Genomic DNA, 27,240 nt, shown 5'->3' with positions numbered 1-27,240 from the left:
TATTATTTTATGGAAAGTTCCCTTTATTCCTACGTTCTCCAATGTTTTTAGTAGGAATGGATGTTGTATTTTGTCAAAAGCTTTTTCTGCATCTATTGAGATAATCATGTGGTTTTTGTTAGCTTTGTTGTTGATGTGATCGATAATGCTAATAGTTTTTCTAATACTGAACCAGCCCTGTAGTCCTGGTATGAATCCTACCTGATCATAATGTATTAATCTCGTGATAAGATGCTGTATTCGTTTTGCTAAAATCTTATTTAAAATTTTTGCATCTATATTCATTAGGGAAATTGGTCTATAATTTTCTTTCTCTGTTTTGTCTCTTCCTGGTTTGGGTATCAAAACCATATTTGTATCATAGAAAGAATTTGGGAGGACTCCTTCTTCCCCAATTTTCAAGAATAGTGTATGTAGTATTGGAATTAACTGTTCTTTAAATGTTTGATAGAATTCACTTGTGAATCCATCTGGCCCTGGAGATTTTTTCCTAGGGAGTTCATTGATGGCTTGTTCAATTTCTTTTTCTGAGATGGGGTTGTTTAAGTATTCAACTTCCTCTTCTGTTAATCTGGGCAATTTGTATTTTTTAAAATATTCATCCATCTCATTTAGATTGTCGAATTTGTGGGCATAAAGTTGGGCAAAGTAGTTTCTAATTATTGTTTTAATTTCCTCCTCATTGGAGGTGAGTTCACCCCTTTCATTTTTAATATTAGTAATTTGGTTTTCTTCTTTCTTTTTTTTGATCAGATTAACCAAAGGTTTATCAATTTTATTAGTTTTTTCATAAAACCAACTATTGGTTTTATTTATTAATTCAATAGTTTTCTTTATTTCAATTTTATTAATCTCTCCTTTGGTTTTCAGTATTTCTGATTTGGTATTTACTTGGGGATTTTCAATTTGTTCTTTTTCTAGCTTTTTCAACTGCAAGCCTAAGTCATTGATCTCCTCTTTCTCTATTTTATTTATGTAAGCATTCAAAGATATAAAACTTCCCCTAATAACTGCTTTTGCAGTGTCCCATAAGTTTGGGTATGTTGTCTCACTATTGTCATTCTCTTGAATGAAGTTGTTGATTGTTTCTATGATTTCTTCTTTAACCCAACCCTTCTTTAGAATTAGATTATTTAGTTTCCAATTGATTTTTGGTTTCTCTTTCCATGGCCTTTTATTACATGTAATTTTTAATGCATTATGATCTGAAAAGGATGCATTGATTATCTCTACCTTTCTGCACTGGATTGTGAGATTTTTATGTCCTAGTACATGGTCAATTTTTGTAAATGTTCCATGTACCACTGAGAAAAAGGTATATTCCTTTCTATTCCCATTTAATTTTCTCCAAAGATCTATCATATCTACCTTATCCAGAGTTTTATTTACCTCCTTAACCTCTTTCTTGTTTATTTTGAGGTTGGATTTATCGAGTTCAGAGAGGGGGAGGTTGAGGTCCCCCACTAGTACAGTTTTGCTATCAATTTCTTCCTTCAACTCCCCCAACCTCTCCTCTAAGAATCTGGATGCTATACCACTTGGAGCATACATGTTTAGTAATGATATTGCTTCATTGTCTATGGTGCCATTTAGCAGGATATAGTTTCCATCCTTATCCCTTTTGATTAGATCTATTTCTGCTTTTGCTTTGTCTGAGATTAGGATTGCTACTCCTGCCTTTCTTACATGAGCTGAAGCACAATATATTCTGCTCCATCCTTTGACCTTTATCCTATGTGTATCCCCCCGTTTCAAATGTGTTTCTTGTAAGCAGCATATTGTTGGATTATGGCTTTTAATCCATTCTGCTATCCGTCTCCGTTTTATGGGAGAGTTCATTCCATTCACATTCACAGTTATGATTACAATCTGTGTATTTCCCTCCAACCTCTTTCCCACCATTTGTGCTTTTAGCTCTCCCATCTCCCTTCCCCTCCTCAATAGTATTCACTTTTCTCCCCCTCCTCCTGCAGCCTTCCCCTCCTTCTTTTAGCCCCCCTCCCTTTTACTCCCCTTTACTCTTATTGCTTCTTTCCTCCCTTTTAACCACCCTCCCCTTTCTTCCCCCTTCCCCTCCTACTACCTATAGAGTTAGTTAGGATTATCTACTTAAGATTATTGTTCCCTCCTTTGAACAAATCAGATGAGAGTACCTCTCAAACAATGCTCATCTCCCTCCCCTCCTTCCCTCTACTATAGTTTTGTACTTCTTCCTGTGATATAATTTGCCATTTTCTGCTTCCCCCTTTTCACACCTCCTATTACAATCCCTTCTCATACTTAAATCATTTTTTTGACATGACAGCATTTACTTTATGCCCGTTCCCTCTACATATATCCCTTTTATCATAATAGCTGCTCAGTTCTCAAGATTAACAGGTATCATCTTCCCTTATAGGGAGGTAAACAGTTTGCCCTAATTAAGTAGCAAGTTTTTGTTTTTGTTTTTTTCCCCTCTGTTTACCTTTTTATGATTCTCTGGAGACCTGCATTTGAAGATCAAATTGTCTATTGAGTTCTGGTGTTTTGGTCAGGAAGCTCTGGAAATCCCTTATTTCGTTGAATGACTTTCTCCTTGCCTGAAATGTTATGCTGAACTTTGCTGGGTAGTTGATCCTTGGTTGAAGTCCCAACTCCTTTGCCTTACGGAATATTGGGTTCCAATTCTTTCGATCTTTTAATGTAGAAGCTGCAAGGTCCTGTGCGATCCTGACTGTGTGTCCTTGATATTTGAATTGTTTCTTTCTGGCTGCTTGTAGTATTTTCTCCTTCACTTGATAGCTCTGGAATTTGGCAACGATATTTCTTGGGGTTTTGAGTTTGGGATCCCTTTCGGGAAGGGAACAGTGGATTCTTTCGATGACTATTTTGCCCTCTGAGTCTAGTACTTCTGGGCAGTTTTCCTTGATGATTTCCTGGAAGATATTGTCCAGACTCTTTTCTTCATCATGGGTTTCTGGCAGGCCAATAATTCTTAAATTTTCTCTCCTGGATCTATTTTCCAGGTCAGTTGTTTTTCCAATTAAATATTTTAGATTTTCTTCTATCTTTTCATTCTTTAGATTTTGTTTGACTGATTCTTGTTGCCTCATTGAGTCATTAGTTTCTACTTGCCCAATTCTAATCTTCATCGTATTGTTTTCTTCAGTTAGCTTTTGCATCTCCTTTTCCATCTGACCAATTTTTCCCTTTAAGGAGCTCTTTTCTCCATTTAGTTTTTGTACTTCTTTTTCCATTCGACCAATTTTCCCAGTTAGGTTTTGGGTTTCCTTTTCCATCTGATCAATTTTCCCAATTAGGTTTTGGGTTTCCTTTTCCGTTTGATTAACTCTTCCTTTTAGGGAATTATTCTCTCCAGTTAATTTTTGAACTTCCTTTTCCATTTGTTCAATTTTCTTTTTCAGAGTGATGTTCTCATCAGTGAATTCTTTTTTTATAATTTTAAAATCATTGACCAGTTTTTCTTTTATATCCTTCTTCAAATGTTCCAGGTAATCTAGTTGTGCTTGTGAGAAATTCATAGTCCCATCTGAGGTTTCAGATGGAAGTACAGTCTCAGCTCTGACCTCTTTGGTGTTTGTGTTTTGGTCTTTATCCCCATAGAAAGATTCTATGGTTTTTTCACTTTTCGTCTGCTTTTTCCGATTCATGATGTTGACTGAGTGTTGTAGCTTCTGGTTCTTTCAGTCAGAAGGTACAGATCTTTAAGTTGAGCTGATGTAGGCTAAAAGCAGGCTTTTTTTTGTTTGTTTCCCAGATCAACCCTGGGGTTAGCTTGTTAGGTGTGTGGGAGGGGTGGTCTGGTCTCAGGAGATCTCCTCAGCTGACCTGAGGCAAAGGCAAGGTCAGGGGATGGTGATCCCAGCTTCCCTTTTGTCTTCCCTTTTCCCCTGCAGGGCTGGGGCACGCCTAGAAGCTAATGCATGTTCCCGCCCCTCCTGGGGCTTGTCTCCCGGCTCTGAGGCTTGCCTGGGTCTCAGTGCGAATTTTCTCTGCCCTGGGTCGTCTGTCCTTCCAGATCGCCTCCGCCACAGCAGGAAGAATCCCCCTTTGCTATTTTTCTAGCCTCTGGTGTTATGAGACTGTTTGCCCCCTTCTGCTGTTCCCACTGATCCAGGATTTATCTGGGGAAGAGTTTTATGGTTCTTTCACGGTCATCAGGGGGGAGGAGAGAGCATTTACTGATCACTCCGCCATCCTAGCTCCCGGAAGTTCAAGTAGGTGACTTACCGAAGTTTAGTCTTCAGGCTGAAGGTTTCAAGGGCTGCTGCGCTGATATCTGGCGCTCAGCAGCTCTCACCGGCTCGGTTTGGCTTGTCTCCTGCTCTGCTGGTTTCGCCCGCCACTCTTGGGCTTCTCAGGTCCCTTCCGCCCTGCTGCGCTGACCGCGCTGCGCTGTGTGCTGGGGGCTTATCCCCGTGGAACAGATCCTTCCCGTGGACCTTCCAGTCCAACCTGGGCTCCGAATCTGTCAAAGTCTGTCACCCACTGGATTCCACACCTCCAAAGTCTGGTCAGATTCTCCTTTCAGAGATATCCAGAGGAGTTTGACCAGGAGCTTAGGTGAGTCGTTGCTTTCACTCCGCCATCTTGGCTCCGCCCCCCAACCTTGAGTTTTCTAACCCAAATGTCATAGAGAAGTTTGCTTTGGATAGCGTTAAATGTGAACTACTGACTACCATAGAGGACCGCTCATTTGAGCGTTCATTTTTTGCATAAAGTATGATATGTTCTCTCAATTACCTTTAACAAAAGCATCTTTTACAAAGTCTTATTTACAACTACATTTCTCAGACTTATTTTCCTAATATTTTTATTGAATGAACCTTACAAAGATAATTTATAATATCATCCTCTTTAGAGTCTTAAATTCCACTTTCCCATTAATTTGGACATGATCAATCAACAAGGAAGAGGAAAAAATTCTTCCCAAAAGAATATTTTAGTTCCTTAAAAAAAAATTCCACAAGAGGTAAACTATTATAATAGAAAGGCACATAGATTGTCAGTTGTGTTCACTATATTAGATGGTTTTGTTGAACTTCATTTAATAAAATGTTTCTAAAATCCTAGGTGAAAGAAAATTCTACAAAACTCTGAAAGTAATTTAATTTGTTGGTTCAGTATTAGTTATTTTCTTAAGTAGGAAAGTTGGAATAAAAGTTTTTAGTGTTTTCATCATCGTTTTATTTTTCTCACAAAAACTCTACAAGTGTATCATCTATTCCTGTGTCCCTCAGTGTGCTATCTGTCCACTCTCAACTTTGCTAGACAGCAAGTGATCACAAAGGAGTTCATCAAACTCCTGCTTGTTGCCTTTAGAAACACGGTGATGAGTGGTAACAGGACAAAAGCCTCAAAGAAGTGTTGTCCCCACCTGGGTGGCTCTTTGGCTAGTCCTGTTTATCTCTTTCTTTGTTGTCAGTGACAACTGAAGAAGAATTTTTAGGAGCAGTTGGCTATCTAATAATGGCAAATTTAAAGGCTATGCAAATTGTGCCTGTCCAGCCCAGCTCTTTTTTCTATTATCATATCAATTGAGTTAGCTCATAGTCGACAAAGCAAGGTTATGGGAACCACCTAGAGTATCATGCACCATTAAACATCAATACAGCTTACACGAACATCTGCAATGTCTGTCTTATTAACAGAGGATCAAGCAGAAGGCAATAAGCAGCTTCTTTCATCTTTTAGTTGTAAAATATTAATATCCTAAAGCTTTCATTGTTTATCAACAGTGGCTTCATCAATAATTGTGTAATTATAGTTGGCTAAATTATAATACTCAATGCATATTATCTGCTATTACAGAGATCTGAATTTTAATTTGAACTCAAGCATACGATTCTAGGCTAATAATACAAACCTCTTGTAATGTGACTTTGCACGATTCAGATACTTTGTGTCTTCGAAGAGTGACGTTTTCTAATTCTTCTGTCCCTGTAGGGAATACAGGAATAGGATGGGTTCAGTTTGGAAATTACTTTTGACTTTTCCCTAGGCTTTGAGGAGAAAATGAGAAGACATCAAGAGACAGGGCCAGATGTGGACCCATTGTCCAAAAAAAAAGTAAATTACATTTCTCTGAATGAATCACAGATAAAAAGACATTTACCCTTGGCCAAAGTTGGAATGTAGGTCTTCCTCATCACCTACTCCAAGCCCCATGTAGGCAAACACACCTTTGGAAGTGTGCAGGAAGAACAGTACTGAATGACTGAAAGTGTAACTCTCAAAGGGAAGACTGAGAAAGCTAATGGAGGCACAATTACATAATCCGGCTTCCAAGACAGAGCCTGAGCCCCCCACTCAGTCCTCACCTTCTCCTTCTTCTTAGCTGAGGCCCTGCAGAGCCATGGCCCCTGATCCAGAATTCCATTAGCAGGAACATGGAGCAGCCAAGGAAGGGTTGGCTCACTGGTTCTGTGCAGGGACAGAAGTTGCTTTTGGCACACAGAGCAAAAACATCCAGGAAAAATGTCCAGGAGGCTGCTGGGAAACCATACATGAGCTATCTCAATAACTGGTGTTGAGAGTCATCTAACAGCAAAGAGAGAGAGAAAAAGAAAAAAAACAATGAGTGTGTTTAAAGAAAATGTGTCAGGGGAGTTGTCTGAACTCTACACATGGCAAGGTAACATTTTTATTTGAATCTGGTTTACATTTAGGGGAAATTGTTAGCCCTATTCATAAAATTGCACTTGAAATATTTCAGTCTGTGGTTATAGTGTCTTTGAAAAGTTGTATTTTAACTTGAGGAGTGAATGAGCCCCATTTGGATGGGATGGCTTCTTCCCAACTGATCGACAGAATCATTTCCCTTTTTTTTAAACTTCAAGGTAGACATGGTTTTTTCCTTTTTCCCCAACACAGGTTCGAGACATCTGTATTTATGCATTTAATAATACTCTATTTATGCTTTGACAGCAGATTTTGCTTCCCTTCTCTGACTTTTCATAATAAATTGCTAGCAGCTGCAGCAGAGAGGTATCCCCAGACTGGAGGAAGATGCTACAGAGTCTTTCCTTTTTATTGTGTTTCTTTGGCATAATGGGCACAGCTTGAATTTTCTTAATAAGATGGTTCAACTTTGATTTTTCTCCATTTTGTTGATACTAAGAAATGGCTTATTAAAGGTAGCAGTGTGTTAAATGTAAGTTATCATTAGTTCCTACCATGGGAAAAAAAGAGTCATTAAGATGACAACCTCCAATATAAACTTGCCAGAGTTCTAGCACTGAGGAACAAGAGGTCTTAGAGTGGCTTATGCCCCTTGCCTGGGTACTGATTGCATTAATCAACCAATTTTTCTAGTCCAGAGATTGTCTGTAAATGACAGGGACACGCACATGTCTCTCTGGATCTTGTAAGGGTCTTCTGTGTAAATATGTGATTCAAGTACGTTTTACTGGGAGCTGCCTGTCAGAACTGTTATTCTAACAACTATGTCCTAATGAGTCATGGTCTCTGTTTGGGGAGTAATCGATAAACTACCAATTAATGTACCATAATTTACATTACAATGCACATGTAATTATTTCTGAGAGGTAAACCCTGTGCACTTAATTTACAACTGTAATTAAGTAAAATCATTTTATACTAATTAGGTCATCCTAAAAAGATCATAGGTTTGTGTAATTAATTATCAAACGACAATCGGCAACCAGTCTAGGAAAATCTTCCCAATCTTGAGTTTACAACCCATCTTAGCTCATGTTTCCATTTTACTTTCCTCTATATAAAATCTGATGTGCTCTTCAAAAAACAAACTTGGTAAGCCATCTCTGTCTTTTTAAATGCATATAAATTTCCAGTTTAGAATGAGCAGACAAATTTTAGAACAAGGTAGGAGAGGAAGCAAACACTTCTAAACATTTACTTCATAGATAGTTTAGAAATAGCTCGGTAATCCTTTTGATCAACTAATAGGGCTAGGTATTATACCAATATTATCCCACTCGATAGCAGAAGGCTAACTCCTTGCATGTTCTTTTATATCTTCAGAGTAAAAGTCCCCAGTATTCTGAATAACTTGTGAGCCATGGAAATATCATGGAGGAAGCTGTCTCATTTCTAGGTGCTTTAGGCCACCTTGATGACCTGGACATCCTGGGACTTGCCTATGTCTTGACACTCATCCAAAGTCTGAAAGTTATTCCTGACTCTACCTGCCCACATTTGGCTTTTGCTTAAAGCCAAGGCAGCTGAGTGTATCAGAGCAGAGGGCACCTGGGATGGGGGCGGAGGGGGTGGGGGGAGGGTTCTCCTATACTCATCATATTTGGAATACCTTGCCTCCAAAGTGGATGCAAATAATGGAACTCTCAACGTTAAGGAAGTTGGTTGTGTAACCTTTATTACTCACTGCCTTCAGGTACTGACATAACTAGGCTTTTTCAGATCCAGGCTCACCAGAATATAGCCCCTCTTTTTCCTGATCATCATTTATTGTTTACAAAGGCAACAAAAAATATAAAGTGGATAGACAGATTAATGAAGAAATAAATAAAGGCAGTAGTCAGTTACCAAACATTTATTGGGTACCTGCTTAACAGAGTAGTGCTAGACATTATCTTTTTTCCCTTCATTTTATCTTATTTTTCAATTAACAAGCATTTTCTCCTCTCCTTATCCCTAGCTCCCCCTACTGCCCCCCCCCATTAAAAAGGAAAAAAGAAAAACAAAACCCTTGTAACAAATAAGGATAGTCAAACAAAACAGATTCCCACATGTCCAAAAATATATCTCATTCTGCATCTTGAATTCTTTCTCTCTGTCAGGAGAGGAGTAGTCCTCTGGAATCATGGTTGGTCATTATATTGGTTGGACATTATCAAAGAAAGCCTGGAGGAATACTTTCTAAATTCATGTTTGGAAAAAGCAACTTTCTCCATCATAGACTAACCAGAGAAGAAAGTGTATCCCCAAAGCTGTCTAGAACCATATATTCACTCTGGGGATAATGATGGCTCTTTAATATTCTTGCCTAGGGCATAAGGGACCATTGCTGCTGTTGTACAGTCATGTCTGACTTTTCATGACCCCATTTGGGTTTTTCTTGGCAAAGGTACTGGAGGGGTTTGCCATTTCCTTCTTCAGCTCATTTTATAGATGAGGAAAATGAGGCAAACAGGGTGAAGTGACTTGCCCTGGATCACAGAGCTGGTAAGTGTCTGGGGGTAGATTTGAACTCAGGTCTTCTTGACTGTAGGCTTAGCTACTTTATCCAGTACTCTGTACACTGTGCCACCTAACTGCCCCAATTTTTAATCAAAAGTTTTTGGTTGTATGTCATCTTCATTTCCCACTCGATTTCCCCCCCTGCTACTCAGAAGGGATCTTTTCCTAAAAGAGTAAGCCCAACAGTACATGCAGTGTAAGCTTGTAATTTTCTTCACTTCACTCAAGTAAGCAAGGCAGCAAATAAACATGTATCAAGTTCTTACTCTGTGCCAGGCCCTGTGCCAAACTTCTGCTTTGGGTGCACCCAGATTTTCAAGTGGTATGTTAAGTAACATGCCCTTTTCCATGTCCATCGTAGCCTTTCTCTTTGTGTCCCAGCCTATCAGTCTCCCTGCCTTTGAATGTGTCTCTGACCTGGACACAGATCCACAATGACCAAGATAGGCTGGGCAGAGAAAACGGCAGACGGTAGGACAAGCCCCTCAAAAGTGCCATCTGAAAAAAATAATAATAAATCAGATTTTTAGAAGTAATATCTTAAAGATATCAGGATGGCTTGCTATTAAAAAGAACCATAGGGATAGCCCAAATCTTCTGGAACTTAGAGAATTCTAAAACAAATATTCACTCTCAATTTGATTTACAAGCGTATGTTTTTTAATACAGTTTGTCAACTGCCCTAAAAGTTAAGCATAACTGCATTTTGGATACAGACTCCACTGAGGAAACATTTTCACAACCCCAGAAGTTTATTGCTCAGCACAACCAGTTCTCCTGTCCCTTCCTCCCATTTTGATTGTGTAATTATTGTCACAGAGAAGAAATCCCATTTTTCCAGCCACATCGATGAAATTTCTTTCTGTTGCCCATGAGTCCTAACCATACTTGGCTTTCAGGGTTATTTGGTTCACTGCTCCTTCTCCTTTGATTCAGGCCTAACCCTGGTTCTCAGTGCTGCCTCCCAGCTCTAGTGGGCATGATGACTCAGAACTGGGCCTCTCCCTGAAGTTCCTGGCATATAGGCCAGGGCACCAGAGGAGGCATCCCAGGACACAAATAATGAGACTCCACTGTGCTGGGAAAAACTTGTCTGTTGAAGTGCACTGCAGTTTGAAATGTAAAACATCTGACTTGTGTGTGTGTGTGTGTGTGTGTGTGTGTGTGTGTGTATCTTTGTCTCAGTCAGCCTTGTCTATCTGTATCTGTCTGTCTCTCTGTCTCTCTCTCACGCACACGCACACACACCCTCTTTGGTGGAGTCATATCAATTTCCTTCTCTTTAATAGTCTGTAAATCCAAGCTTAGTGGTTTCTTTTCCTCTTCCCAATTTTATCTTTCAGACTACTTCTGAAACATAATTATTTTCTGATGCTCCAGCCCCTGGTAAAGGATTTCTGGACCAATCCAGCATGAAAAATCTGGATGTCGAGCCTCAAACTATCTGGATTCTTGTTTGTAGATTTGTGGCCCTAGAAACAAAATGATCCCAGTCCTTTGGACAAAAGGGAACCCCCTTTAGGTATAGGAGAAACTTAAAGGGCCCCAATCACTGCTTGAATCTGTTGTCTGCTTATATTTATGACACATGAGAAGAACGTTCTCTGGGGTATATGGCTCATCTTGGATATTCTTCTCAGATGCTTTCAATGTGCTTGACCTTGGCCTTTCTGCGATGCTGAGATGAAAGGCACTGTGTGAATGCCAAGTATTATTAAACTTTTATCAGCAAGTGACAAGGGACAGAGAGTAGATCTGTTCCTTAGCAAGCTGCTGGAATTTTTCATTGTAGTCACTGGAAAAAACTGAGAGAAATAGATTCAGTACCTAAACTAATAGAGATGCCTTTAAAAATACATATGTAGTTACATAGTCAGCCACCATAATGTCATGTCGTTTGATGATCAAAAGGAGAGGCCAGAATGGTCAGGGGCTCAAGCAACTTGGGTTTTATTTGGGGTAGGTCCAGGTCCTACCCTAACCTGATTGTGCCTTGCAACTGGTGGGTCTTTATTGCTGTGATGGGGAGAAAAGAAGGCTCTGTCCTTGAGAAGTCTGGAACCAAGGACTTCTGATCTGTGATTGTGTTGGTAGCAAATTAGCATAGTCTTCAAAGATGAGGGAAAAGGAAGAAAACTCAAAGGTTCAGTTATTGGATTCCAATAGGAATTTTCCTCTTCCACAGAATATATGACTCCCATCAAAATTTCCTACATCCAAAACCTTTTTCCTTCTCTAGTGCAGCTCAATCCGTATATGAGAACAATGAAAAAGGAAGGAAAAATGAAGCACCAGCTTTTGCTAGGGCTTAGGTTGCCTCCCTAGAATACTTCTCAGGCCACAAATGTCAGAGCACGCCCCCTTTGTCTTTTCAAAAGCAACTTGTGAAATAGGACTTGTGAGCATCTCACCTCCCAGGTGTGCCAGCTGCTGCAGTTTGTTAGGGGTTAAATTCCCCTTCTGAGGTACATGATTATTCTGGGGGTTTTACTAAACCTCACATAAATCCCATTAGGACCCAGCTCCAAAGTGCCCATCTCAGCTCCTGGGTAATCCTCATGCTATTAATTTCTAAGATTTTTTTTTAACCTGATTCTGAGACTTGACTCTATTTACAAAATATGCTAAGGAGTATAACTAAGCTTTAAAAGCAACATGAAGTGTTGTACTTAAGAGTTTTGTTACAGGTAATTAACTGTAAGTTTACACATTTAATCTACTTTTAAGAGCGAGAGAGATTGGTAAATGACCCAGTAAAGACAAGTGCTCAGCTTAATTGGATGTAATGGTTGTTTGCTGGTGTTTATTACTGTACTCCAAGTAGACAAGTAGTCTGTGAATCCAATTTAGTTTATTGGACAATCTATAGTACTCATAACTACCATCAGTGTTTGATTATATCAAGGAGCCTGATGAAATTGGCTCTTTTGGTTAGAGTACTTTCATTTCATTGCATAATACAGAACAAAGAGAAATATTACATTTCTGCCAGGGTTATTGTAAGGCATCACCTCCAGGAAGCATTCTGCCTCCAAACTAAACGGGTTGCACTAAATATCAGTCAAGCTTTCAGCAAGTTAAGGGCAAAGTTTTATAACCATGCAAACATACCAAACAGATGAGAATTTACTACGGTGCTTTCTTGCTCTAAGGTCCCATAAAGAAGGAGCCGTGTTAGCCCCCTGGTGTCTAACGGCCCTTTTTTCAATACCAGTTCTAACTCATTTACCATCCCCAATATCCACAGCTCAAGCAGGAATGTTGCTTAATAGCAGGAAGTCCACCACTAGAAGTAGTATCAAGTACAGCATCTTTGAGTACAAATGAGAACTCTGTGTCCATTGCAAAACCCATAACTCTTACATTGTGAATGAAAATGGCCATGTTCAAGTGAGGGATCATTTAACAAAACAACTATACAGAGGAAGAGGAAGGTAGGATATGCATAGTGATGGGTCGGTGATGAGAGGAATGGTCCCCACAGAAGGTTGAAAACTGGGGTGCTCAGCTATTGAAGCTTCTTTGTGGCCATTTGGAGAAAACCACTTGACTTGACCACAAGCAGTGACTATTTGGAACCAGTAGAGCTGCTGGTTTTGATGGTAAATGCCCATAATCCCTGCTACTAGGGCGGTTATGGATAAAGGCACACTTGAGCTCAAGAATTCTGAGCTACAGTAAGTACTAAGGACATGACTTTGTGTAGCACCAATATGGGGAGCTCCTGAGATCACTAGGTGAGGTCACAAAAAGCAAATTAAAATTTTCATGCTGACTAGCAGTGGGATTGGGCCTATCTATGAGTGGCCACTTCACTTCCAGCAAGTCTCAAAAATTAAAAGAAATAGTAGAGGTACCAAATCCCTTTCCTCACTTGCTGAAGTCCCTGACTCTCAGGCTACCTACTTCCCATAATTCCAGTTTTAAGGACCAGGGAACAATAAGACGCTTTTCACATTGTAGATTTAAAGAAGAGGGCTTCCTACTTTGATCAGATTTTAAACCTTTGCTTTGGGTTTACTAAGTGACCCCAGTAGAGACACGTTCACTATTGGGAAATGACCTCTTAAAATGTTTGTAAATGGTCATTGTAAAACCTGTTGTTATGTTTCCAAACCTCCCCTGTCCTGCTTCATCATTCTTCTGATTAAAACTTGAGTACCAAAAATGAATTTTTAAAAAATACATGGTTTAGAAAATAACAAAGAGGAGCCTTTTTTAAATGTAGTCCTTCCCACACACAAAAGGAAAAATACTCCAAGCTCTCAGACATCTGATCACTGCAACAACCAGTTGCGACCTCAGAGGACTAATAAGAAAGAATGTTTCCCACCTCTCCACAGAGAAGTGCTCAATGGGGCGTGTATTGTGTGTTGATTTGTTCTGTTTGATTACTGATAGGTTACAAGGGAAGATTCAGGGTGGCCGGGTTAGTCATTAGGAAGTGGCTGTGATACCGACAGAGAGGAAAAGACAGAGACAGAAAGAAGAAAAGGAGAAAAAATAATAGTCTGTGCCATTCTTCTAACCCTTGGAGCCAGAGCTAAAATGCTTTCTCTGCCAGGTTCTAGTTTGGTGGTGTGTAGCTAGTCATTTAATTTCCTTGAGCCTCAATTTCCCCGTCCTTAAAGTGAGCATAATCATAGCTGACTACCCACCTCCATGAGGTTGTTTTAAACAGGAGATAATTTATGTGAAAGGTCACAGGTGGTGAGAACTATATGACGTCGGTTTTTTCATCAAACCAATGAATATTAGAGTTGGAAGGGACCTTACAGATTTTCTAGAACCCTTATTTTACAGAGGAAGATACTGAGGCCCAGAGAAATTAAATGACCTGTCCAAGGTCACAGGAGAGCTAGAACTGGAACCTGGATCTCTCATTTCCAACCAATGAAGAGTGAATCCCACCTATATCAACTGGCAGCCATATTCTGAATTATATGCTTTTGAAGGCTAGGTCCAAAGTTCGGAAAGGACTGTCCTCAGCTCTTCTGAAATCCTAAAGATTTCTTCATAGTTATGATAAACTACTGTCATGTTGTAAGGCCTCTATGAAATCACCTTTCCATTATATTTTTCAGAATGTATATGTGTAGCACAGTTGCATCTAGAAATGTTTCCGTGGAGGAGTGTACTAGGTTGGAATTTATTCACGTTGAAAATATTTGTTATCTAAAAATAGCCACACAGTGGATTTCCTGCCCAAAAGAGCTGCTGTCCGATTTTTCAAATACTTGCATAATGACTCATTCTTGCATAAGCTTTCAGAATGATAAATAAAAATGGCAGCTGGCTCTGAAACAGCAAGGTCAATGACAATCAGGACCCTTGGCCTACTTGCTCCGTTGGTTTTCAGGGTTTGGGGGTGAGAGATTTCGTTTTACTGGCACTGTATGACACACAAACCCCTTAAGGCCACGTTCGCTTCTCTAGGGTAGGAGATTTCAGCTAGGATTTCATTTTTTTTCCAAAGCCCTTAAACAATCAAAACCTGTGGTACACATTAGGGGTCAGAGGAGTAGGTGGTCTTGAGCTGTCATGTGACAAAGGCATCTGACTGTTAACCTCTTTTGGTGGTTTAAACTGAAATTTCTCACAGTATCATAATTATACTATAATAAGTATAATTTTTTCAGGATATGGTAGTAATCAGATTTTGAATATTTTTTTTAATTAATGCCTTATTCACTGACAACTTTTTTTTAAACATCATATTGATTTCTCAGTACCATCCATGACTAGCCCAAACAGGGAGCTTTCTCCTCCATTAAAGAAAAATACTTAAGCAAAGCCAAGAAACACCAACTGTGTCTGAAAGTATATACAATGTTCTGTACTCACAGTGTCCCCTTGCCTATCCAAGGAAAGGAAAGGGGAGTATATTATATCATCTTTGAGTAAACTTCAGAGATCTAGAACTGGGAAAGGGAAATAACATGTTCTTCAGAACTCTTAGCTGGATTTCCTTTTCTATAAACTACCTTTTTGGAAATAGCACCAGCAATTTGTAGTACTTTACATAGAAAACCATGGAGTCATTTTTTTGTTATTCCTACTCCATCCTCCATATTCAGTTTACTATAACATTGATTGAGTACCTGGTAAGTGTAGTCTATAGGCTCCCTGTGGGGAGAGATTGTCTCTTTTTTGTCTCTGTATCCCCAGGCCTCGTAGGCATTAAATACATGTTGAACTGAATTAGAAACTACTGTGCTGTGAGAAATTCAAAGATACACAGGGCACAATTTGGCCTGTATGAAGCTTGTAGTCTAGTAGGAGACAAGAGGCAAATCTGTAAGTCAAGGTAATCCTGAGCAGAATGTGATGTTTAGATCGATGAGCTCAGATGGATGAAGGAGAGATCCCATCCTGTAGAAAGAATGCTTCATGAAGGAGCTGACATTTGAACCAGACTAGGAAAAGTGAGAAGGCTTTAGAAGGCTAGAATGAGAGGAGAACTCATTCCAGGCACAAAGATGTTAAAAGTGTGGGTCATGTTTAGAAAATAAGTCCAGTCTGGCCAAGTGTAGGATTCATGTACAGAAGTAATAGGGAATGATAAGTATGGGCCACATCATTGAGGGTTTTGAGTTCTAAGCTGAAGAGTTTAAACTTCATTCCCTAAGAAAGGGTGGGCAACTTTTTTAGGAGGCAGGAGGGTTGAGGGAGGTTGTACTTTACCAATGTTAACCTACCATTTTAAGCTGAATTGAGCATGTCAGACTCAACATATTCAAAACAAAACTCATCACCTTTTCCCAGAAGATCCCTCCTCTTCCAAAGTTCTTTCAGGAGTTCCTCCATCTTTTCCCCCACTCCCTCTCCTGGAGCCGTCCTCGCTCTCCCTCACCCCACACACTTGTTCAGTCGCCATGCTGTGTTGAATCTCCCTCTCCAGCATGCCTTGCATGGGATCACTTTTCTCTACTGGCAGCCACCACTTCTTCACTTCTTATCTTGATCAGTAATATGGCCTCCCAGTTGGTGTCTCCATCTCAGGCCTGTCCTCCACACTGTCTCCCAGACCTTTGTTTGCCTGTTATCCTCCCCCATCAGATTGTGAGCTCCTTGAGGTCAGGGACTGATTTTTACCTCTTTGTGGATCCCCAGTACTTAGCACAATGCCTGGCACACAGTAGGCATTTAATAAGTGCTTACTGACTGCTCTAGAGCTTCTCTCCATACATTCTCTTGGTGATCACATCAGTTCTCACAGTCTCTCTTATCTTCTCTAGACAAATGACTTCCAAATCTGTATTACAGGCTTCACTTCCCTCCTGAGTTCCAAGGCCACAAATTGCTTAACCCCTTAGTTCTCTGAACAATTCTAAGACTTATGTTGTAGAAAAGGTGCATTTATTTAGCTCGCTTTATATGTATTTATTCGCATGTTGTCTCCATTAGACTATAAGCTCCATGAGGGTAGGGGCTGTCTTTTGCCTCTTTTTGTATCCATGGTACTTGGCAAAGGGCCTGAAATATAGCAGGCACTTAATAAAATGTTTGTTGATTGACTTTTATAGATCTGACAAGACTTGACAATTAATTGGATGTATGAGGAATAGGGACAGAGGAATCAAAGATGACTCAAGAGTTGCCAACTTACACAAACAAAAGGTTTTCAAAAGAAAAGAGGAAAGTTGGAAGGAACAGGATTTGCAGAAAGGGAGGAGAATATAAATTCTGTTATAAACATATGAAGCTTGATATATGTGTGAGCATCCAGCTTGAAGCTCAAGAAAGAATCTAATAATTCTTGGTATCTCATGAAAGCATCAATTTCTATTGAGGAAATTTATTGTTCTATTATATTAGTAATCAATTATTTAAAAAGCTTTTTCTTTTTATTTCCTCCTTCAGGGATCAGCCCCTGTAGGTCTCTGTATTTCTCTTCTCTCTCTCTTTCTCTCTCCTCTCTGAAGCCAGTCTCTGAAGGACAAGGCTGATAAATTAAGATTGCCCAGATCCTTGGGGAACATGCTACTTGATCTTGGGCAAGACTACCGAACTAGGAAATTGTACTTCTGTTAGAGTATACACAGAATCTAATCGAGGTGAATTCCAACCCCAAAGCATCAAGTCTATGCCCTGGTACATCCCTTCCTCATGGAAATTTAGGGTGACCCAGCTCATGGAGGAGAAAACAAACCAGAGAGGTCTGGGTGAAGATGGACTCCTCTATCAAGATTGCTGGAGGTGGCTGAATCCCCTGATCAAGCCATGTTCTCAGTAAGAGGAGATGAAGATTGTTAGCCCACCTCCTCATTTAAAAGTCCACTCCCTTATTAATTGTTCACCAATCAGGGTTGATTTCTCCTGAAGGGGCATTCTCTTTCATGCCCATTCAATGCCTATTTAAGACATTCAGTGTCTCCATTAGGTGTCTTTGGTTACAAAGAGGAACCACTGACCATCAATTTATTGCTTATCACCTGGTCTAACCAATAAACTGATGATTAATTACCCAGAAAAAAAAAAAAAAAAGAAAAGGTGCAAACCTGCATTGGTAGAGGGAATTTCCTCTTCCAGGGAGTTATTTCTGTCAGTGAAAGTCCAAACCCTTTCACTATGTGCAAGGCACTTTACCAACTGCTAGGAATACACAGACAAAAATGGAATAGACAAAAATTAAATATTCCTTGCCTTTCAGACCTTACTCTACTTAGGGGATACAACAAATACACAGGTTAACTAAATATAAGAAATAGTGCATTTGTATACTATTATGACTTAGTGTCAGGCACTGTGCTAAGCAGTGGGGATACAAATAAAGCAAACAAGACTGTCCATACCCTTAAGGAGCTTACATTCTAGTGGAAGAAGACAAAATATAAAGGTGTTCTGGATGTGGAATTATACACAAGAGGATTATACAAAATAATATACAAAAGGCATTATAGTAATAGAAATAATATACAAAAATAATAATCCATTATACACAGGAGATTTATACAGAATAATTTCCACAGGAAAGGAGTGCTAACAACTGAGAAGATCATGAGAGACCTTACATTGCATAAGAGAGAGACTTTGAGTTATGCTGTGAAGTAAGACAGTCTTCTAGCAGGGAGAGGAAAGAAGGGACCATTTACAAGTATCAAACTTCTGATCTAACATGGTCTTCATTCCCTAATATTTCTGTGTTTTGCCTCTTGTTGAAGGCACTTAGAATGCATTAGAAGCAACTGGCAAAGGGTAGTATGGGTTACTGTTTCTTTAGACTTACAGCCACCCTCTGTGTTCTTAGGCATTGCAGGAACATGGTGAGCTTGGTCTAGATTTATGAATCTAGCAGCACCACACCCTAGGAAAGGGGAGTTGTCCTGTTCTTTGGCAGTTTGGTGTTTCTCCAGATGCAGTTCTCTTCTCTTGACAAGTAAAATTTTCCAAGGCTGGCATCCGCATGCATGGGGAAATCTCTTTGGTGAGAAGAAGATCATTGCTGTTATTTTTGTTTATACCACATCTTAAAGGAGTGAGAAAGCTGAACATGAGTTCAATTGTAGCTTTCGCTTTCCACCAGTTGTCAGATAACTTTTAAAAAGAATAATATTTGTGTCTTTATAAACTAGTTAAGACTCTCACCACTGATAAAGAGTACTATGACCAACCTATAATTCTGTTTTCCTTATGGATATATTTTTCTTGCAGGAAAGTACCTAGTTCTTATTAATTGTATGTTTTAGATGCCCAGTGCTTTAACTTTATTTCCTGAACTTAAAGATGTAATTATTAGGGAAGCAACCAGACTTAGAGTCCACACAAACATGATTTTCCTCTTTGTTTCTGTGTCTTTGATGTACTCATTCCCTCTATATCCCCCTCTGGGTGATTCCCATTATATGATCTCCTCTTTCCCTCTTATCTTTGGTTTCTTGTTACCTACTAACTCCATCCCTCCTGCTACTTAAAAACACATCTCCTATCCTTAAAAAAATTCTTCACTAAATCCTGTCCTATTTTGAAGCAGTTGTTTTATAATTTTCTTCTTTTTCATAGCCAAACCCTTGGAAGAAGTCATCTACACTCAGCATCCCTCCTTTCTTATTCCCTGCCATTTCTCAGCCTTTTTCAGTCTACCTTCTAACCTTTACCACTCAAATGAAATTTTCCTAAGGCTAATAATCGCTAAATTCAGTGACATTTTCTCACTTATCCCTCTTAGCCTCTTTGCTGATTTCTGCACTGTTGATAACCCTCTCCTCTCAAGTGTTCCTGACACTGTTGTCTCCTAGTTCTTCTGCCTGTTCAACCATTTCTTCTCAGCCTCACACCTTCTGCATGGGTTTACAAGGCTCTATTCTAGGCTTTCTTCTCCTTTCTCTTTATTTCATCTGTCACGGAACAAACACATTGGCTCTCATGCGTTCTACCATCATCTCTATGCAAAGGATACTTATCTGTATTCCTGCCATCATCTCTTTTCTAATTTTCAGCACCACATTATCACCTGCCAGCTGGACAGCTCTACCTGGATGTCTTCTACAGGTCTCAAGCTCAGCTTGTCTATTTCCCCTGATACTCATTCCTCTTCCTAACTTTCCTATTTCTGTTGAGTGCACCAGTGTCCTTCCGTTCACCTGAGTTCAACTCTTCCCTCGCTCTCCTAAGAGTAAATTGCCAGATCTTGTTGTATCTACCTCCAAAACAACTGACAGGGCCACTGGCTTGGATCAGACAGATCCTCACTATCTCCTGCCTGGACTATTTCAATAGCTTCCTAATTGCTCTCCCTGCCTAAAGTCTCTGCTTGTTCTAATGGAGCCTCTTCACTGCCACTAGGGAGATTTTTCTAAAGCACATATCTGACCATGGAACCCCTTTATTGTATAAACTCCAGTGGTATGCTGGCATTTTTAGGATCAAATACACCCCTGTCTTCTCCTTAAAGACATTCTGACCCTGTCCCTATCATGCCTTCTCAGCTCTAACTGAGGCCCCCTTGGTGTTCCTCACACCTGATACACATTACATGCCATCTCTCATCTATAGACTTTTGTCGTGGCTGCCTCCAGGCATGAAAAACCTTCTCTCCTAGCCTCCATCTCTTCGAATCACTATTTTCCTTCGAAATGCAAATCAAAAGCCAGTTTCACCATTTGGCCTTTCAGTGTCCCCTCAGCTTCTAGTACTTCTCCTTCCAAGGTTATCTAGTTTTTGTGATGTATAAACCTATAGATGTACATTTTATCTCTTCCATTAGAATGTAATGATAGGGATTTTATCAATTTGTCTTTGTCACATAATAGATATTTAACATAAATTTTGATTATTAATTGATTGAAGCAAAATCTGGTGAAATGTAACAGGTTAGGGTGAGTTTTCACTCACTTGCCCATCAAGACAGCTTGGCCTGTAGGTAGAATTCCAAAGTTGAGTAGGGCAAGAACGATTTATGGAGTTTCTGATCAATCAGGAGGGTTGCTGTTCTTGATGGGGTGCTGCAGAGCAGATGGCAAGAAATCCACATTGGATAGATGCCACAGGGTTGGTGAGTTTTCATTTCCTTGCCAATCAGGACAACTCATGCCCAGGGTGGCGTCCTAAAGTCCTTGGCATTTTTAAAGCTTTTCAGAATATGATTCAAACCTCTGTTTGCCAGGCTTCATTCCATATCGTCCCTCCAGACACACACACTAGCCACACTGATCTGTTATTCTCTATACATGACATTACATCCCACATCTCCAAGTTTTCCACAGGTTGTCCTCCATACCTGGAATGCATTTCCTTCTCACCTCTACTTCTTATAATTCCTAACTACCTAGAGGTTCAAGTCAGCAACCATCTTCCAAATGAGGCTCAACTGGCAGTACTTCTAGCCAGAATATTTTGTATTTTCTTTTTATATGTTTTGTAATTATGTGTTTATATGCTGTTCCCTCTGCACCCCAAGAGAATGTACAATCCTTGATTGAAAGAACGATTTCATATATCTATATGCCTATATATCTATATATGTATACATGTATGTATGTGTGTGTGTGTGTGTGTGTGTATGTCTTAGCTCCCAGCCCAGTGCCTTGCATCTTGTAGGTCCTTTATAAATGGTTGGTGAATTGCATTGAATTGGCATTTTGTTCTGTAGAAGAGCACTGCGTGTAGACTGTTCTGTCTCTGATTTTCAGGGGCTCCTCTGTGCACTCTTTCTTCCCAGCGTGTTAGAGGAGCTCTAACTTCCACTGGTTAGTTTTGTAGCATGTGTTACATGGAGAATTCACCTGCTTTTCTTTGGCTCCTTTTGCAGCGAATGAAGTCAGCGTTTTCCCTGTCCTGGATCAAGACCAGAGTGAAATAGTTGACACCAATGGAGCTGGAGATGCCTTTGTTGGAGGTACAGAATCATTTATTTTATACTTATCTGGAATTTAAATGTTTTCTTTAACCCTCATCTCTATTGCCTTCTCAGAATTATGAATTTAATGAATTTCAGTTTCTTCTTTTAAGTAACTTTTAATGTTCTCACCATTCACTTGTGTTGTTGTGGATTTTATGAGGTGCTTGTTATTGCAGGGAAAATGTGTGGTATGACTTTAAAGATAATTTGCTATTATGCTCTACCCAGGTCATTTTCACGAGATTAATTGTATCTGTCAGAATGTTGCATAAACAAGCTGCATCAAATACAGTATATAGTGTATTCAGATCCCTCCAGGCTTAAATGTTAACACATTGTTGTTCTTTAAAACAGGTTGTGGTGAATATTAAACAGTATGCTAATAAGTGAGGGTGATGTCTTTTGATTATGTCATTTGGGTAGAACATCTGTTTCCAACACAATAGTTTGGTGTTTACTCTACCATGAAGGGTTAAACTTTAGACTGATTCAGGCTCAATAAGAATTGGCAGTGCTTATGAGGACTTAATTGTTTTTGAAAGCATGTTTGGGGGAAAAAAGGAAAGACAGACTATTGGGAGATTTGGGTGTGATGAGCTAGATTAATCTACAATCTGGTTCAAAGGTTCTTGTGATGATCCTAAATTCTTTGTAGTGGAATACATTGGGAAGCTCCAGATCACTAAGCAGTGGCCTGGAGGGGTCCATCCTGACCTTTGTTTCTGTCTGGTAGCATCCCAGAGGACTAGGCAAGCACAAAGCCAAATTGATATTTGAGCTACAGCTTGCTGCTAGGCCATTATAGAACTAATAGCGTTCAGTCCTTGGCTAGTGACCCCAGTCCTGGCCACAAGGAAGAGATCACCTGCCTATATTACCTGTCATCTGCAGTAAGAGCTTGTGGTAGAATTGCAGGAGGATTGCCATCGTACACATCCCTTTCCCCCATCAATTTGGGTCAAGTGCATTTGGACCACATTTGGGATTATGGCTGTAGGCGCCACCTCCTCCTAGCAATGCCAGTGTTCTCTTCTCACTCTCCCCTCCTTAGCTTCTACCAGATACACCATAATGTGGGGACTGGGGGGTCGGGGGGAGAGCAGTAAGTCAGCCATTCCCTGCAGTGGGTGTGCACCATCGAGGACTTTCATGTATGATTTAGAAGTAAATGTCCCAAATGAACAAAAATTGAGTCTGTCATTCCATTCCAGTAGTCTAGGGACACTTGACAGATCTATCCAGCTTCTGTTGGTATCATGTGTAATGCCTCCTTGGTTCCTTAGAGACAGCTTACTGGCCCAGGAGTTCATATCTAACTTCAGAGACATATTAGCTGTGTGACCTTAGCCAAGTCACTTAACCTCTGTCTGCCTGAGTTTCCTCAACAATAATGTGAGGATAACAGCACCTACATCACAGAACTATTGTGAGGATCAAATGAAATAGAACTTGTAAAAGCATCCAGCACACTCTGCCGAGGGCCGTGGGAGGCTTGTCCTCTCTCTATCCCTGGACAACCCGAACAGTCCTAGGCCTTTCCCAGCTGGTCCCTCTTGGAAGCCCCAGGGCTAGGAGTCTGCCCTGGGGAATGGAGACAATTCGATGATCTCCTCATTTCCCAGGTCAGAAGAACATTCCTTCCTGTTGGCCTGCTGTGCTCTGTCACAGCAGGTCTGCCTTTTCATTTCGAACTCTCTTTGTCACTGCCATAGTAACAAATGAAAACATTGAGAACATTTGGTGACAGGCACTGTCATTGTTCCCTGTGAAATCTCTTCCCCTGAGTCTGCCCAGTAAATGAAACTGAAAAGAAAAATCATAACAAATAACAAGAAAAGGGCCCCAATCAATATGTTCCCACTGGGCTGTCAATATCAGCCTGTGCTAATCTAACAAGATTTAGTTGTACTTTGTATGGCAGCAGTTGGGATGGGGACAGGAACTGCAGATCATCTTTCAGAGTGGAATGAAGGTGCCTAGGACAGACTGTGCCCAGCCCTACACTTACGGCCAAAGAGAAAGGCCTGGGGCCTCAGCACAGGGCATTGCTAAGATAAAAGGCAGCTTCACTGCAGGCCTCAGACCAGCTCCAAGCATTTCCCTGGGGTTGAGAGCAAAGCAGGAGTCACTGTCTCAAAGTACTGATACTTTTTGAAAATCCTCTTAACCCTTCCACCGTATGAAAATTACTCCAAAAAGCAGCATTCAACTCCCTCTTGTTAAAATGATCAGGACAGAATTTTAGAACAGTCTTCAATTTAGGGAATGAGGATGAGCTGTCCTTGTGATAGACTGCTGGCCTGGGCCTCAGGGCATCATGGAAACACACATAGAGCTTGCTTATACCTGGACTCAAGAATTGTGCCTCGTGCTTCCCCACTGTGATATTATGTTGGTGTGCAAAGAGGTGGAACAGAGTCTTAGAACCTAAAGAGGGCTTCTGTTGTGCTCCCAAAGCCAGCTCCTTCATTGTGTTACCATGGAACAAGCACTTACCCCAAAGTCAGAGGATGTACATTGAAATTCTAGGTCATTTAGCCAACAAGCATATATTCAGTACCTACCATGGACCAGGTGTCAGCCAAGTCACATCACTTCTCTGGCCTTTGGTTTCATTTGTGAAAAAAGGAAGATTGGATTTCTTGGCCTCTGAAGTCCCCTGAAAAAAAAAATAACTGCAAATTTTAAAATGAAAATAATTTTTTTAATTTAAAAACAAAATTAAAAATAAATAACCCCCCAGCCCCCTCCAACTGTAGGCCTTTGGTCCTATGATCCTATGAGGGCACTTATAATCTGCTCACTTTAGCTCCCTTTCCTGAGACTTTGTTGCTGTTCAGTATTTTTTGATTGTGCCCAATTCTTCATGACCCCATGTGAGGTTTTCTTGGCAAAGATACTGGAGTGGTCTGTCATTTCCATCTCCAGCTCATTTACAGATGAGGAAACTGAGGCAAACAGGGTGAAGTGACTTGCCCAGGGTCACATAACTAGTAAGTGTCTGAGGCCAGATTTGAACTCAGAAAGCTAAGTCTTTCTGACTTTAGGCCCAGCACTCTATCCTCTGGGCCACCTAGCTTCCCCACTACCCCATACTAGGAGGAAACAAATCTATATGAGTTTATCCCATTCATTTCTCAAAAATTTTCTTCCTGAGTAATAAGGCAGGTATCTGTTCTGCATGAACAGGGCTTTCCAGAGTGTTACAGGTTGCAGTGGTTATTGAGAATATGAAGGCTTGGCTCTCTAGAGCATCCTAGTCATCCCCAAACACCAGTGGCAAAGGGGAAAGGAGGACCCAGCTCCTTCACACCTGGAAAAGCCACTCATAGCCTTTTGCTGTGCTGCTGAGGAGAGTAGGACTAGAATCCAACCACACAGGATTGGTTTAATCCTGCTCAGATACCCATCAGCTTTTGTTAACCTGGGAATTTAGATGGGGAGGGAAGTAAGGTGGTCAGTGAAAAAAAAGGTTCACTTTGGTTTCTGTGAAGCCCAAGTAGATTGGTGAGGAAACCCTAGTGTTTCTTTCTCCTCTGCACCTCGTTGGGTCCTGCATCCTGGAAGGCTTCCATCAGAAGCAACTGGACAGAAGTAAGCCAGGTGAGAGGACCTGCCCAACATTCTAGGGGCCTGGGCATATGGAAAGTACCAGAGGCAAGGCGAAAGCAATTGGGATATCAGAGCCCAAAAAAGGCAAAAATAGATCCACGTTTCCTGTGAAAACAGAACTGAAGAATATCATAACTTTGTCACCAAATTGAAAAATGTTGATTTTTGTAAGATTGTGTTTAGTTATATAACTAGATGAAATGACATAAGTGGAATTCCTGAAGTTCACTAGTATGAGTAGGACTGTGACATTAAAATTCATGTATTCTCATTCCCCAATTCAGATTACCTCTAAATATTACTTAGGACTTAACTCTAGACCACTGAGAGTCTGAGATCTTGTAGCTGCAGTAATAACAGCTCATCTTAGTTTAGCTACTCATAGAATACTTTTCTATTAACTAAATGTATGCTTTATCCATTGTACTTTTTTTTTACTAAATGTATGCACCTTCTGGGCATGTCACTTGAGTTGTCTCTGCCTCAGTTTCCTCATCTAATAGCACTCACCTCCCAGGGTTGCTGTGAGGACCAAATCAGCTAACATTTGTACAGCACTTTGCAAACCCTAAAACACTATTGTTTTAATAGATATGCTAGCTGACTCTTCTTGCTGTTATTATGTGAGCCAAATGCCAGCCAGTATACTTTCCATTTGTGGGGCATTCCTGGCCAATAATTACCACAACTAATGCTACTGTTTTCATTATACTCCTTGTTCCTAAACACATTCCAGCTTTGCTTTATTTATGTCATCCTCCATATATGGGGGAAACTCTTCTTAATCCATCTCTCTGATCCCCAGCTTCTGCCTGATGAACATTCTCTTTTCTTCAGGTTCCCATTCAAAGACCTCAGCAAATAGTGATTCTGGGGCTCACGTGAGGCCAACTCGAGGAAGCATTTGGAGCATTGTCTCTTGGTTAACTTGTAATATTATTAGCTCACGTTAATGTGGGGTTTTTTTAAGGTTTGCAAGCTTCCCAGTCACCCTGAGAGGAAGGTATTGCTGTTGTCTGTTTTCTCATATTGAAAAGTTCTGACCAATCAGGACAAAACAATGGGCAACTTTGAATCTGGCAGCTGCCTTAGCTCAATAAGTCAAGGACTCCAACTGAGGTCTGCCACCCCACCCCCCCCACCGTCATCCACTTCACTTCCTGACTGTGGAAAGCTGTCCTAACTGCCCCACTTCCAAGCCATCCAACTCCCCCTCCCTTGGCTGCTGTCCTCTCCCAAATCTGGGAATAGTAAGCAGGAAGCATCCCTCTGACCTCCCAGCCCAACACAGCCCTCCTTGTACACATTCTTCTTCTCTTGTCAGAATATAAGCTCTTTAAGGCCAGACACTGTCTTGCTTTTTATTTTTATATTCCCAGCGTTTAACACAGTGCCTGGCACATAGGAAAGGCTTAAAAATAAATGCTTTTTCATTCATTCATTCACACATAACTATATCATTAGCATATATAAGAGGTATAAAATATTACCTCTGAGCTACACAGTACCAGCAGTGAAACCTGCTTATCAGCTTTAAGAACAAACAGAAATTAACAACATGCTCACTAAATTAATACCAGTAAAGACCAACAATTATTAACACTTCCAGGATGTGGGTTGTACCTCTTAAAGCCTAGTAAGTAAGAAAATCATCTCCATTTATTCTTCTCAGGGTTATCCAGCTAATGTTGACAGACAAAATTTGGATTAATACTTTTTGTTTTTCATCTCTAACATATAAATGGCAAGTGAACAATTGCTATGTTAGCAACAGCCTGCTGGAAAGACAGAACAGTGCTCCATTAGACATTCTTTGGTGCCCTTTTCCAGCCGATCCTAGAAATCCATCCATTGCCTTAACATGATAAATTAGGAGCTGCTGCTATGCAGTTTTCAGTATTGGGTCAGTTACTATCATGCTCTGTTAGCCTTCTAGTTGAACTTGTACCTAAACCAAACCAGCACACTTACCATCACCTCTTTCCATCTGCCAAAACTTTGTGTTAGTAATTATCCCCTTGCACTAACCACACATTGGGTCTGTGGATGGAGCACCCAGCCTGGAATCAGCAAGTTCAGAATCCAGCCTCAGACACTTATTATCTGTG

The 27,240-nt window shown here is 40.3% G+C and overlaps 1 protein-coding gene across 11 annotated transcripts in view; it reads left to right on the top strand.

The window, feature by feature from the left end:
• The window catches only part of ADK (adenosine kinase), a 634,537-nt gene that overhangs the window by 594,592 nt on the left and 12,705 nt on the right, over nucleotides 1-27,240 (top strand). For all 11 annotated transcript variants that reach the window (XM_072628114.1, XM_072628109.1, XM_072628112.1 and 8 more), the window contains one exon: nucleotides 21,431-21,517. In XM_072628114.1, the coding sequence (XP_072484215.1) occupies nucleotides 21,431-21,517 (87 nt within the window). The remainder of the gene's footprint in view (nucleotides 1-21,430; nucleotides 21,518-27,240) is intronic.

This window comes from Notamacropus eugenii, chromosome 1, assembly GCF_028372415.1.
Source record: "Notamacropus eugenii isolate mMacEug1 chromosome 1, mMacEug1.pri_v2, whole genome shotgun sequence".
Lineage (NCBI taxonomy): Eukaryota > Metazoa > Chordata > Mammalia > Diprotodontia > Macropodidae > Notamacropus > Notamacropus eugenii.
Note: the sequence above shows the minus strand (reverse complement) of the source record. Positions and strands in the feature narration are given on the sequence as shown.